At 43.3% G+C, this 15,269-nt stretch overlaps 1 protein-coding gene and 1 pseudogene across 1 annotated transcript in view; one reads left to right on the top strand and one right to left on the bottom strand.

Annotated features, from left to right (window-relative positions):
- The window catches only part of Marchf4 (membrane associated ring-CH-type finger 4), a 100,343-nt gene extending 95,010 nt beyond the window's left edge, over positions 1 to 5,333 (top strand). The window contains exon 4 of the mRNA XM_026402364.2: positions 4,966 to 5,333. Coding sequence (XP_026258149.2) covers positions 4,966 to 5,333 — 368 coding nt within the window. The remainder of the gene's footprint in view (positions 1 to 4,965) is intronic.
- On the bottom strand, positions 1,518 to 2,334 carry LOC113192265 (large ribosomal subunit protein eL8 pseudogene; annotated as a pseudogene).
- Positions 5,334 to 15,269: the final 9,936 nt, after the last annotated feature.

Here is a 15,269-nt window from a genome sequence, read left to right as displayed (position 1 = left end):
CCTCTCCTCTTTTCCTTCCAAAGCCCCAGCCCTTTGAAATGCATGTCATCTTTCTTTGCCTCCTTTCTGTTGCCTACATTTCCTGATATAGATGGCTCACTTGCCCCTCCATGACTCTTGCCCATAGCATCTATATTCAGCAGTGGCACCATCCCCTTCAGAGGCATTCTGGAAATGCATGGGCTTTGCTTATTTTCTAATGCAGTTGTGCCCCAGGATTTATGTTGAAATTTACATTGTTTTGGTACAAATATCTTCCCTTATTGCTTTATGTTTTAGGGCATCCCATTATTTTTCTTTAAAGAAATCATAGTAGTTTATAATAGTTTTATGAATTTGATTTCAGGATAGGAAAGAGTATATTAAAATATACTTGTTATAAAAAGAGAATACTTCATCTGGTAGCATTGAGGATGGCTTATGCCTCTCTGTTACTCCAAGGGTCTTTTCTTCTAGCCCACTTCAGCCCCTAATCAAGTGGTCACCCCCTAGACCCATAATCAAGTGGTTATTCCCTAGACCCATCAACATTAATAACCACATTACTTCCAAAATCCGGATTTAAGTCTGGCCATCATCCAATCTTATAGTTCACTGACTAGCAATTCTCTAGCCTCATGAACACCTCCTGCCCTTGATTCTATCACTCTCTATTTTCCATGATCATCTTTTGTATTCTCAATTCTTCCCTTCCCAGCCTAGACTCCAAGGTCCACCATGATACCACTTACTTGCAAACATGAATAACTGTCATATCTGCTTACCCAGAAAAGCAATTTATGTTAGTTAAACTTATAACCTTCTTACTCCTCACATATACCTGAGCAAGCAATTGAAGATGTGGAGAAAAATTACACAACCTATGACTAAACACACTTGAGATTTATGGCCACAAATCTCAAATAGGGGCTCAATGCAGCCAGATTATTTTATCCCACCTACCTAAAAAATGCACTCTTTCCAAGATATTTCTCTCTCCACAAAAACTCAACATATCCTCCTTGATCCCTTCCACCTTAGCTGATGATCTCTTGGGAGACAAAGATGCACTTGGATGAGAACCACTTCTATCATTCTACTTCCACCTATGCCCACCAAGCCAATGGCCATACCTCACTTTACCTGAGTTGCCCTCTCAACAATATTGAAGAGTTCCCATGCTCGCGCGCTCTCTCTCTCTCTCTCTCTCTCTCTCTCTCTCTCTCTCTCTCTCTTTTGGCATTTCAAGAGACTTGATTTTACTGGATCATGTATTATCAGTATAAATAAATGCTTTATGGACTCACATTCATTGCTACCTTAAATAAGACAGTGACTGGTCAATCACAAAACCCTGGCTTGGTTTCTGAGCATTTTACTGGTATATACAGCCTTTTTATGCAAGTTACACAATGAGTTTCTAAAGCTCTCACACTATGGGGCATGCCCTTGCTACTGCCTGAAACAAGTTTATTGCCAAGACACTGGATGAAAGACAATTTATTATTTTTATGTACAGGAAATGAAACAGTGTACGTTTATCCCAGTTTAGTGGTGAGTTCTTTGGCCTTTGCCTTTTCCAGCTTGGCAATGCGAGCCACAGATTTTGGACCCAGGACGTTGCCTCCCCAGTGGCGACGGATCTCATCGTATCTGTCATTGTAGTTGGTTCTGATAGCTTCCACCAACTTAGCCAGAGCTCCTTTGTCTTCCAAGTTAACCTGTGTGAAGGCAACAGTGGTGCATGTCTTCCTGTGAACCAGACGTCCCAGCCTAGCCTTCCCCTTGATGATGCAGTAAGGGGCTCCCATCTTGCGACACAGGGCAGGCAGGAAGACAACCAGCTCGATGGGATCCACATCATGTGCGATCACTACCAGCTGAGCCTTCTTGTTCTCCACCAAGGTGGTGACAGTATTGACTCCTGCTCGAAGGACAGGTGGTCTCTTTGTGGGAACATTCCCTTTGCCAGCAGCCTTCTTCTCAGCCCGGGCCAATAGCCTCTGCTTCTTTTCCTGATTGGTCTTGGGTCTGTACTTGTGGGCAAGCTTAAGCAGCTGGGTGGCTGTTTGGCGGTCCAAGGCCTGGGTGAACTGGTTAATCGCAGGAGGCACTTTCAGCCGCTTATAGAGAATAGCCCTTTGCCGCTGCAGCCGGATGTAGCGGGGCCATTTTACAAAGTGGGTAAGGTCCCTTTTGGGCTGGATGTCCTGTCTGATGCCAAAGTTCTTCAGCCTCTTCTCGAAGAGCGGGTTCACTACCTTCTTAACCTCCTGCTTCTTGACCACGGCGGGGGCCGGGGCCACCTTCTTCCCCTTGGCCTTCTTTCCCTTTGGCATCTTGGTCGGCTGGAGGAGAGAGCCCATGCTCTCTTTCTTGACACATCCTCGTGTAACTTATGGGTCTCCCCCGCGCAGGCTGGACTTGCTCCTACCCTCTTGATGGCTTCTTCAGAGCCTCTCTGCTGGCTATACCTCTGCCAATGCCTCCACCAAACACCTTCTACCAACATCAGAAGCCCAGGGATCTGCATGGGCCCTCTTCTATCCTATAATATCTCAGCATTTCCAAGGCTTCAAAGTCTACCTGTCCTATTCTGTTTTGGGTTGTTATAAGAAAATATCCAAGACTGTAAATTATAAATAATAGAAATTTATAATAATTCTGGGGTCTAGGAGGTTGAATATCACTGTATGACATCTATTGAGGGATTTCTTGCTATGTTCTCCCATGGCAAAAGATGAAAGGGCAAGAAAGAACCAACTTTCTCTGTTAAGGTCCTTTAGAGACTAATCTCCTTCACAAGGAAGGAGACCTCATGGCCTAATTACTTCTTAAAGGCCTCACTTCTTTAGACTATCTCACTGGCAACACCTGAATTTTAAAGATGACACATTCAAATAACAGCACCACCTCTACACCCAAGACCTTTCGTTTTTCTCTTCTCCCTGCTGCCACAGGTCTCAGGCCAGACTTATCCCTAAACGTCAGTTTCACAGGTCCAATTGCCCACCTGACCTTTCAGTTAGATTTCTCATGGGACATCTTAGATTTTCATGACAAAAATATCACTAATCACTGTTGTAGGCTGAATGGTGACCCTCAGAGACATTCAGGTCCTAATCTCTTAGCTGTTTAGTTTCCTTAGATGGAAAAAGATATTAATTTAAAGTTCTTGAATTGAGATTATCCTAGATTATTCAGTTGGGCCCCACATAATATTCTTATGAGAGGGAAGCAGAGAATGATCTGATGACAGAAGCGTAATGACATATGACAATAGAAGAAAGGGGTTGGAATGATGCAAGAAAGAGATGAAGATGCCAGCAACTTCTAGAAGCTAAAAAAGGAAACAGATTCTCCCTCAAAGCCTTCAGGAAGACCCAGGCCTGGTGACTTCTTCACTTTGGCCCAGTGAGACTGACTTAGCCTTCTAATTTTCAGAATTGTAAGCGAATGCATGCCTGTGGCTTTAGGTCAGTAAATGTGCAGTCATTTGTTACTGCAGCCATAACTAATATAGTCAGTGCCACAAGTCCACCCGCTGACCCTGGTGCCCTCCACATCATGGCAAATGGCACTTTTACTCATCCACTGGCTGAGACCAGAAGCTTCAGAGTGGTCCAGATATTTCTCTTTGCTCACACCTCTCCTGTCAGCAGGTCTGTCAGATCTTCCTCCAGCATATATCCTGCCTCCAACAATGTCTCGCTGTCTCTGCAGCTATAACCCTAATCTTGGCTGCTCTCATTTCCAACCTGAGTTACTACATCACTTCCTTTAATTATCCCCTCCTACTCTTGTCCATGCCTGCACCAGAATGAATTTTCTGAAGGGTGAATCAGATTCCATCATTCCCCATAGTAAGCCTCTCGGTGGCTTCCCGTTATAGTCAGGATTAAATACAAATTCCTTGTCATGGCCTTAAAGACCCAACCATGGGTTGGCCTCTATCCACTTTATCTCCCTGCACATTAACACTCCTGGGCACGCAGACCTTCATTCTGACCATTGTTCATTTCATCCCCACCTCCTATCTTTGGCACTTGTATTTCCTACCCCTAGAGTACTCTCTAGATCTTTGCAGAGGTCCCTCCTTGTCATTTAAATTTTAACTTAAATATCACCACCTCTTTTCCAACTTGTTATAATAGGACCCTTGACTCAGTAGCCAGTGGCTAGCTAACCCTACTTTATTTTCCTTGTAGCATTTGTCAGCATCTGAAATAGTCTGGTTTCTGCCCTATTGTGTGTCTCTCCACCTTAATGTAAGCTCTCTAAGGACAAGACACTGTCTCCGTCACTGCAGTATATCCAGTGCTTGCACACAGTAGGCGCACACTATTGATTTGCCTTGTTGCCTGGTGTGGCCCATTTCCACTCTACCTCTGCCTCTGGCCAGTACAACTATCACATTATCTCTTCTAGGGGTTTTGTATTTCAGCAGCATCAGGCTATTTGTGCAAGGAACTAACCAGCAGAATTTCAGACATCATTCAGCAGGTGTGGAATGACCACAAGTTTTCTTATATGCTGCTTTTAAAAGCACACAATTCATTCAACATCTGCTAAATACTGGGTGCCATGGATACATAATACAGGGAGGAAAAGATATTTATATTGTGCCTCAATGGAAGAATCTGGTTTGCATCAAGCCAAGAAGGAGGCAAATGGAGTCAGAGAGGTAGGCAAAGACACTGTCTATTTCATGACTTGGTGTGGCGGACCCTCCTACGGAAGGAAGACTTGTCCAGCCTAGGAAACTAGGATTGACCCAGTGAGACTGACTTAGACTTCTGATGGGAAGAGAATCATGTGGCTCAGAGCTGGAAGGTAGATTTGAAGAATATAAACCAAACCAATAAGTCCCATCTTACTTCAGGACCTGTATCTGTTTGTAAACTGGGGGAGACCATGGATTTCTCCTGGCAATGGCTCCCCATCTCTTGCTTAGCTTTCATTTTTCTCTTCTCCCTGCTGCCTCAGGTCTCATCATCCACGAGGGACCCTCTGTGTATCGCATCTTTAAAAGGTGGCAGGCTGTCAATCAACAGTGGAAAGTGCTGAACTATGACAAGGCAAAAGACCTAGAGGATCAAAAATCAGGAGGCAGGACAAACCTCCGGACCTCCTCATCTGTCCAGGCCAATGTCCCCTCCTCCGAAGAGGAGGCAGCCAGCAGCCCTGCCCCTGAAGAAGGCCCTGCCCGGGTTACCAGCCACCCCTCAGGCCCTCTGTCCAATCACCACTGTGCTTACACCATCCTGCACATCCTGAGTCACTTGAGACCTCATGAACAGCGGAGTCCCCAGGGCGGCAGCCGAGAGCTCGTCATGAGAGTCACGACAGTGTGACTGGAGAGCCCTGGGAGGAAGGGAGAGAATGCAGGAGACAGGCCGGGTGGGAGGGGCCAGGGAGCAGGTGTGGGAAGGCCAGAGCAGAAGGTGGTGGGCCTCCAGGAGCCCTGGAAAAGGGGGAGCTGGAGGGAGGCTGGCACCAGGAGCAGTTTTGTGATTTCCAGTCACTAGCATTTGCTAACAGCAACGGAAACCAGTACAAGCTCAGCAACCATGGGCAATACAGACAGACAGAGCCTAACACAACGACCTCCCAGATGTATCCAGAGGTGCAGGAGGAAAGGCTGAGGGAGGGCAACACTGTCTGACTGGTGATGGTGCCTGCAGTACACAGGCCACAGAGAGAAAAGGCAAAGGTGACCAAGAGGAAGAGCATTTGAAGCCTGCTCCGTTTCATCCTTGACCTTGTTTCTGTTTCTTCCTGGTCTGTGCTCCTAGGCAGTCGGGGGAGGGGGAGGGACATGTGGGCTGGTAGGGAGGACACACCGGCTTTGGGGTCTCTGGGCTCATCTTGTGGCAGAATTTTTTTGATGATTCAAATGGCTTTAGGGACCCTGGGATGGATGGCGCAGGGAGGGATATGTTGGTGTGAGTCACCAAGGGTATGTCTCCTCCCATGTGAACTTTCCCAGCTGGAACTTCCAATTTCAGGTGGGGTCAAAGAGGGCTTAGGTTTAAAGATGGGTGTCTGTCTGTGCCCTTGTTACTCTATTTCATGGTGATTTGATTCAGAGATGTTTACAGGACACACACACACACATGCACACACACCACAAGGAAAGTTTGATTACTGGTGGGTAACACAAGCACAGTCCTGCTGCTGTGGTTCAGCCTTCAATGCTATCAATCCAGGAGAAACTTTCCCAACTACCCAGCCCACCCATGACCACGTCAGGCTCAATGCCATGCCTCTATAACCTGAGCACAGGCACAGAAGGCCATCCCATATGTCCCCTCCCACCTGGGTCTCCCAGCACAGCTGCTGTGGTACGAGCAGAAGATGGCTGATATACCCCAAGGTGAGAAATGGAAACCTGGTTAAGTATTCCCTACTGCTTGGGGACCCTCTCCAAAGAGGTGGTTTGGTTAGTACTCAGTGCTGTGTGCTCCCAGGTCCTTCCTGTGAAGCCAGGCAGGCCAAGGGTCCTGACAGGGAACACCATCTTTGGAGCCCACCTGCTGGTTCCTGGGACCCTGCCAGGGAAGGCCACTGGGTAGTCACTTGCAGAGTTTCTTGTTGTCGTTGCACAATGACCACATCATCCTTGGGTATTAAAAGGACACTGTCAAGTACTTTTTTAAACTAGTTTTTAGGGTTTTTTAAAACTCTCTGTTGTTTGTAATATTCTCTTAAAGCTTGAAAATAAAATTTCTTTCCCTACCACTAGTGTCCCTTTCCATACTAGAATTCTTCCTTCTTCTTTCCCGTTCTCCCTCTGTGATATAACCTGCCTTCTTTTCCATGTTCTGTCTCTTTCATCCCCAGAGTCTCCTTTTAGCAGGAACTGCAGTGTTTTCATCTTTCCTGTGCGGGTACTGATGGAGCAAGGCAGGCAGGTTTGCTCCTGTCAGCATGCAGCATGCGTGTGTTTGTGTGGCTTGTGTGTTTGTGTGTGTACCTACAGGAAAGCACTGTGACTCCAGCTTCTAGGTTTCCTAGCCCAGGAAAAATGCTCCAACTCTCCCAAGGATACAGCCAAGAAACCTAGAAGCTGGGACATGGTGCTGGAAGGAAGCTTGGGGTGCTCCAGCTCCATCCTGATGGGTCGTTTCACAGAAGCTGATGTAATCTGAGGAGATGAGAGCAGGACCTCCTTCCTCTGAGAGTTTTCCCTCAAATATCAGAGAAGAGCCCAAGTCAAACTCTGGGAGAAGTTAGACCATGTACAGCAGACAAGCCCTCCTCTCCCTTTATCCTGGCCTGGCCCTCCCTTCTTGGGGTCCACAGGTGGTCAGGCAGTGTCATCAACAGAATGTGCACGGGTTTAGGAGGCTTCCTCCCCAGTTAAGCTTATAATTCAGAGGGTTAGAGCATAATTGGTAAGAGACCAGAAGACATTCAAGGAAAACGTAAAACAAATGAAAACCAACAACACTGAACTGATTAAGTTATTTTTGAATAATGGTCTAGGGGCAGGCCATTCAGTTTAATGAAATATTATGAACACTATGGTTGTTTTACATGGATTATCCATTTTTAAAAATATATCAGAATGCAACAAAAATCTGCGTATTATCAGATATTGTGACCGTTAAACTATCTTTGGTGATTTACAGGACACCTCAGAATACTGTGGACATTCATAGTTGTCATTTGGAATCTGTGTTACTGAAGGAAAGACAATTAATGAAAAATTCTCATAGGATGCTAAAGTTTTCTGGCTCTTGAAGACACATGCTCCAAAAGAGCCAGGACGTGATCTGTCTTGTTCACTGCCATATAACCAGGACCTATAGTAGTGCCTGACACACAGTAGGGCTCAACAAACAATTATGAATAAATAAGACACTCCTGGAAGAGTACAAGAGGATGTACCATCAGCACCAAGGAACATACAGTGCTTTCTGTCTGCCAAACTCTATCCCAAACCTTCAACAACATTTTAACTCTAATTTAATTCTTCAAATCAATGAGAACTACCATCATTTTCATTTCACAGGTAAGTAAAGTGAGACATAGAAAAGCTAAGCATGATGCCCAAGGTCATGGACCTATAAATGGCAACGTCCCAACTGATACCTTAGCAGCCTGGTAGCATGCATTGAGCCGTTAACCACTGTATCACACTGTCTTTTAGAAAAGCAGAAAGGCATTTACTAGGTTTGTCCTGATTCAAAAGGCAATAGAGGGAAATGAGTGAGTCCTACACCAGCTGGACATGACTCAGATGCCAGCCATGTCACATGCCTCTAATGGTCAACTCAGGCCAGTTTTAACTTCTCTATCCCTTATCCAATGGAAAAATTGATTCCTTCATCAGAGTTTCTAATAATTCAGACCTTTAAAATTTTTTTCCCCAGTTGCCTCCTACTCCAATATCTTGAATCTTCTGAATTCAGGGTTTCCATTCCCTGTCTTCAACAATTCCTTTATTTGAACCCTGTTAAGCCCAAATGTTGGACATGATTCCTTCACATTGATTCTCCCTCCCCTCCAAATATTGTGCCTAACAGCTTTATTGAAAATCTGGAGGTAATTTGAGGTTTATTCACATTAAAACCTGTGGTGAGAAACTTCCATATGGAAGGTTCTTGCCAGGTGGGTGCCTCAAATATAAATGAGATAAAATCACCTTCCAGGATCCCATTGTCTAGTTATTAGATTAGTAAGAAGCCCAGCATTTCTCATCAAAATTTTTCTCACAAAAAAGCCTGGAAAGTTTATTCTTACTAACTGTAAATAAGTAAAGTAACATTCCTTTCCTGGGGAATTTGCATTTTTAAAAGGAGATAATGGGGTTGGGGTTGTAGCTCAGTGGTAGAGGGCTTGCCTGTCACGTGTGAGGCACTGGGTTCAATGCTCAGCACCACAAAAACAATTGATAAATAAAATTTTAAAAGGTATTGTGTCCATCTTCAACTAAAAAATATATTTTTTAAAAAGGAGATAATGCTTAAGTAAGAGAAATGACTTTATAAGTGATGGAATTTCAATCATCCCAAGTAGGTGGAGAGTTCGGCTGCATTCTTTCAACTAGGATGATCACTGCGTATATACATGCATTTGACACACAGACATGCATACAGGATGACATAAACACAGAGAGAACAACAAATACATCCCCCGAAAAGTACATGGAGTCAAGGCCTGTTGACTGAGCAGTCCTTCTGTATTCCTTGGGAGATCAAGACACCCAGGCAGGAGGTGGAAAGAGGTAGGAAGATCCTCTGAGCTCTGTAATATTGCTTGGTATGAGCAGTCTCATTGTCTAGAGGTTGGATTTACAATAACTTCTGCTCAGCCAGTGACATTCCAAGGGTGATTTGTTGAAGGGAGCCCTGTGCACCTTCCTTCCAGGAAGCTCTCTTTCTTCCAAGAAAAAGTGTAGAAATTCTAGAACTGCCACTGCCCTGAACATGCTGAGTCTATACCTGCCCAGTGAATCATGGTGACTTTATTGTAAAGTGCTAGTCCCTCCCTCAAAAGCCTCAAAGTGAAGCATCACCTCATATCAGCCCTTTCTCCTCAAGTCATTTCAACGGATGCCTGTTGTTTTTGTCTGTCCATCACACGGAACCCTCTTCACGGGAAACCCAGGGCAATTGGTTCTAGTAGGGCAGAACCCCCATAACAATTCCTATCATCAAAGTGGGACTGTGATCCAGGCTTGGATAATTTAAGTGTCCTATTTCCCTGCCTATGGGGATTGGCTTAGAAATGGGCATGTGAACAAAGTCAGTGCGAGTCCTCCCTGGGACTTTTCCTTCAGGACTAGAGGGAAACACCATTTCCCTTCACAAAGATTGCTGGCTGGGAGTCAGTAGGTCTGGGAAAATTTTCTGCCATGTGGAAAGCACCTCTCTTAAAAATAAAGTCAAGTAGACACATATGGAGCAAAGAGGAGATGAAGATAGACCTGCCTCTCCTGGACTAGGCCAGTTTCTCCACTAGATTTCTCAGGATAATAAATTCCACTGTAGCTTACATCAGTCTGAACTGGATTTATGTCATTTGCAACAACAACAAAAATTCCATTATGAATGCAAAAATTTATAAATATCCTCATCACAAAGCTTTGGGCTAAACCCAAAGGAGGTGTATTGGTTGAGAGACCAAAGAAACTGGAATGAGTTGCCTCCCTCTCCTATGGAGTAGGGGCTCAAGTGTGTAAGGTGTTAGCATTTACAACCATCACACTCCTTTAGTTCTCTTTATGAATCTTCTCAAAGTTATCAAATGATTAAATAGAAAGACAATATGCACAGATAGATATGTACTTTTAAACATTATCTTTTAAAAAATGTCTCAAATTTACATCAATGGGAGACAATGAAAAGACCTAAGATGAAAAATAGACTTATTATCCTAAATCTGATTTAAGGGCTGAGAAGGAACATATAAGGTCACATGACAGAAGTCTGGATTCCAAGATTCAGAGCAGAAGGTAAGAGCCAAAACTGGGAGTAAGACCTTGATCCACTCAAAGTCAAAAGGGTTATCCATTATTCACCAAGGCATGGCCCCATACAGATACCCTAAATCATATTACTCACTGAAAAATACAAGCTGCAGGACAATATATACAATGACCATACAGTTGTAGAGGAGTATCCCCCTCAAAAAAAGAAAAGACAACCTCATCCACATAATATTTCAAAATGCCATACGTCATGGGGCAGGAAAGATGGTAGGATGAGATAGACATCATTACCCTAGGTACATGTACATGTATATACATGTATACACATACGTACATGTATATGCATATATGGTGCAGTGCTACATAGTGTATAATCAGAGAAATGAAAAGTTGTGCTGCAATTTTGAACAATGAATCAAAATGCATTCTGCTGTCATATATACCTAATTAAAATAAACAAATTTTTTAAAATGCCATAGGTCACCTTACCATTATTAGTATTGTTCTTGCTAGGTTAAGCAAGCCACCATGAGTTCCTGACTTTAAGAATGATACCTATGGAAGCAACCAGAACTAGGTCAGATCTTTTGTGAATGTGGGCAAGAAACAGCATTTTTAGTCTCTGGTTTCCTCATCTTTAAAATAAAAATAATCAATTCACCTCCCAGGACCTTTGTGATATCAAAAATAGAACATATAAAGTAGGCAGTGAATAAATGAGTCCTATTTATTGAGTCATTACCATAGCATTTAAAAAACAAGGTTAAATCAAAGCAAAAATGGGTACCTGGCACCAATATTCTCTTTTAACTTATCACTCAGATATAAGTAACAAAATACCCAACTAGAAAGAACTAAAACAATTAAGGGCTTACTTTTCTTTTATAATTAGCCATCCGGAGTAGGTGGCTGCTGGTATCAATCTAACTGCTCAGCTATGTCACTAGCAATCCAGGCAACCTAAGAATGTTGATTTGTCTCCTGTGGCTGTAACCTCACAGTCTCGGGTGGGCTGCTATAGATCAAAGCACAAAAAAAAGGGAGAAGGGCTGGCCCAGTCACATTCCTTCTTTATGTCAGAAAAATCTTGTGCTTTCTCGGAACCATGTTTTGGCTTCTAGGTGCTTCCATGTTTATCATTTGGCCAGAATTGTGTCACATAGCCACCTCACTGCGGGAGAGACTGGGAAAGTGATTATTTACCCTGTTTAATTCCTGCTATGGAATATATCAAAGGAGAAAGAGATGGGATTGGATGCTGGGTAGGCCAGCTGGGGGTGTCTTCTCCATACTGAGGATAGGAAGATAAATTAGTGTGCTATTTTTGAGGACCATTTGGTAGCATTTCATTAAATTTAAAGTGCACATACCCTTCAACCCAGGAATTCCATTCTTTTGGAACTCTCCTAGAGAGATAGTAGCAGATGTTGCATTTACAAAGAGCTTGGGAAACAAGGATTCAATGTCATTTAATAATGAAAAGAAAAATTGGAAAGAACCTAAGGCCTGTCAACATGGGGGTGATGAAGTTTGAAACCAGTATCTGAGAGAATGTCACATCCCTCAGGCAACTAACAGGGTAAGCTCTCAAAATCATACTATTAATTGAGAAACATAACATACAGGACAATATGCACAACAGTCATATTTGTAGAACAATAATAAAAAACCTACATTTAATATTTCAGAAGAATATAGTAAAGTCATCACCAAACTAATTAGAGCTATTTATTTCTGGGAGAAGATAAGATTGGAGAAAGTAAAAAAACTCTGTGTTTTAATGATTAGAATGAATTAATATAATATTTTTGTAATGTTTTACATGATTGTATGTATCTACAGTGGAATAGTAACAATTAAAGATGATGATTTAAACCTTTTTTAGAAAGTAGGCATCTTGTACTTGGAGGAAGTTCTAACTTACCTTTCCTGAGAACTTGTCTTGGAGGAATGGTTGTCTTAGGGTATGGAGTAGAGGATTCCGGAGTTTTCCAGTTTCTATGGTTCTGGGATAAAGAAAGTTTAAGAGCAAGGAGATTTGCAGTTCAGGTTTTATTTAATGATCTAATTGAGGCAGAGTCAGGGAGGAGAACTTGAGTTAAATTATAGGAGCGACTGCCCAATCAGGGATCTGGAGTTTCTGCTGCCTTTACATGTTTTGTAGCAGAGCCTGCTTGGGCCGGAGGAACTGAATACACCTGCATCCAGGTATCTTTGAGAGTGGCCACCTACTAGCCCTGCTTTCTCTGTGCTAAAAGAAGCACAGGCAAATCTGGTGAACACAGGCAGGACCATCCAGGCTGCAGGCCATTGGTTCTCTCCTCTTCTCCCTCTTCTTCTCCCACCTTCCAAATCCTCCCTAGGCTAGTGATTTCTTTCCAAAAGCAGATAATAACAGACAGGCAGTACATTGCCAGCATCCCTACTCCATGCCCACTCCACCTCACAGCCCTCAGGACCCACTGGGCTCTGATAATAGGAGCCAGTCAGTCTTTGCTCAGGGACATGTCAGCTGGAGATGGTTACTGAAGCCTCTGCATGTCCAGTCAAATGCCTGAAACCTTCCAGGCGTCAGGCATGGCCTCAGAATCTGCCAGATGTGATTTGGAAAAGTCAGTCAAAGAGATAGACCGAGCAGAGTTACTAAAACAAACAAGACAAGGGCTGTTTTTTGAGCACCAGACAGATGGAGACCTAGGGAATCAGGCAGAGTAAACAAACATCAAGTAAATAAAGCCATCTTCAGCTAAGCCAACAGAAAATGAAAGTAAAACAAGGAAGACACCTTTTTCTGTATGTGAAGATCTTTATAATAGAAGTTAGCACAACAGGCCCTTGTTTAGGCAGTTCTGGCTGGAAGAGAAGGCTCTTCCTTTCTTCCTCTTCCGGTACAAATCCTACAGGGCCCTCATGACCCAATCCACGTGCTATCTTCTCCAGGAAGTTTGCCCTGGCTCCTCCTCCCTCTTCCACAACCCAGTGTGAACAATCATGCCTTCCTCTAGGTTCTTTTTTCATTTTGCTGTACCAGTTTGACAGAAGCTCTCCCAATCTCACTTAGAATGTAGTTATCTGGCCCAAAGTGGTGACACACATCTGTAGTCTCAGGTACTAGGCAGGTTGATCATAAGTTGAAAGCTAGTCTGGGCAACTTAGCAAGACCCCACTTCCAAATAAAATAAAAGGGGATAGGGATATAGTTTAGTGGTGGAGCACCCCTGCATTCAACTCCAATTGAACCCAGCCCCTACCATACAGACACAAGAAGTAGTTATATACATGCTAACCCTATTGACCAGCCTAAAAGTGTATGAAAGGCAGTGATTCTGTCATGTTAATCTCCCTGTTCTCAGTGTCTAACAAAATCTTAGACAATGAGAACTGAAAATGAATAAGTCAGGTAATCATTTCCATTTTGTAAACATCTATGATGCATGTGAATATCATGGCCATTATACTAGGTAGTGATGTTAACAAAATGAAAAAGAAAACTCCTCTGCTTCATGGATTCTACAGTCTGAGAGACAGAGACAACTATAAACAGATTATCACAATAAATAGTTCTTGGCATAGTCATGAAAGTACAAATAAGGTAAGAGAGAATGGTGTGAAGAAAAGTAGATTCAAATTTACCTAAGGGAGAAAAGTTTTCAAGAAAGAGGTGATGCTAACTTTGTACTTTAGTTCAGGTCAGTAAAAAAGAAAATAAAAAGAGAGTGTTCTATGATTCGAATATGTCCCCTGAAGTTCATGGGTTGGAAACTTGATTCCCAATGCAATGTATTGGGAATGAGGCCTAACTGGGAGACATATGGGTCACAGGGGCCCTGTCCTCATGAAAATGAATTAATTCTGTTATAATGGGAGTGAGTTCCTTATAAAAGGAGAATTTGAAACTACCCCCTGCCATGTTATAACACAGCAAGAAGTCCCTCACTAATGCCAGGAGGTGCCTTGATAATTTTGTCTCCAAAATTATGAGAAAATAAATTGCTGCTCTCTATATATCTAGTCTGTAGGATTTGGTTATGGCAGCACAAAAAGGGCTAAGACAGAGGATTAGGCATTCATAGGGGCAGAGAGAAAAAAAAGAACCCCCAAGCCACACATACTCAACGTAAGAGACATACTCAACTCTAAGAGACAAAAGAAGGCTGGAGTCAAAAAGGTTCTAGATGACAGAGCATTTCCAAGAAAGTTGTGGCAAAACCAATGGGTAGTCCTTGAGCCAAAGTTGCCCATTCCAAGAATCTCACATCTTGTTGAATGGGGCTGCCTTAGTATCCCACTCTGCACAAGTCACTGGCTGGGAGCAGCCTATAGGAATCATAGCCCTATTGTGAACATGGTAGTACAATAATAGGGCAGTAACTGGAGACATTGTCAATGACACTGTCTGCAGCAGCAGGTCTGAGTGGCACATTTTCATGGCTACCATATTTGATCTTTATATTTAAATAAACAAAATGGAAACTTCCGGGATCAGGAACCTGTATAAGCAGACACTGAGCATGAGCAATGTGGCTCAGTGGTGGGCCTGCAAGTAGTTTGGCATGAGTGGGTTATAGACAGGTGTGGGATGGAGTTGGCTGCTTAGCAGAAGCTTGATTCTGGTATCACATGTGAACTGTGGGGAGACGTGGAAGGGCTGACATTCGGAGTATCCGAGTATGGATGACCTTGGAAAGAGGCTGTGGCAACCATGTGGAAGAAAGTTCAGGGGGAGGCAGGCTGGCTGGATAGGAGGCCCTTGCAGGCATCCAGGAACCATGAACTGTGAAATGGGATAAAACAGTAGAGTTGGAAAAGGAGAGAAAGAGAGGGATATTAGAATGAAAAGGAGGATGAACGA

Source organism: Urocitellus parryii, chromosome 1 (assembly GCF_045843805.1).
Source record: "Urocitellus parryii isolate mUroPar1 chromosome 1, mUroPar1.hap1, whole genome shotgun sequence".
NCBI classification, from domain to species: Eukaryota; Metazoa; Chordata; class Mammalia; order Rodentia; family Sciuridae; genus Urocitellus; species Urocitellus parryii.
Note: the sequence above shows the minus strand (reverse complement) of the source record. Positions and strands in the feature narration are given on the sequence as shown.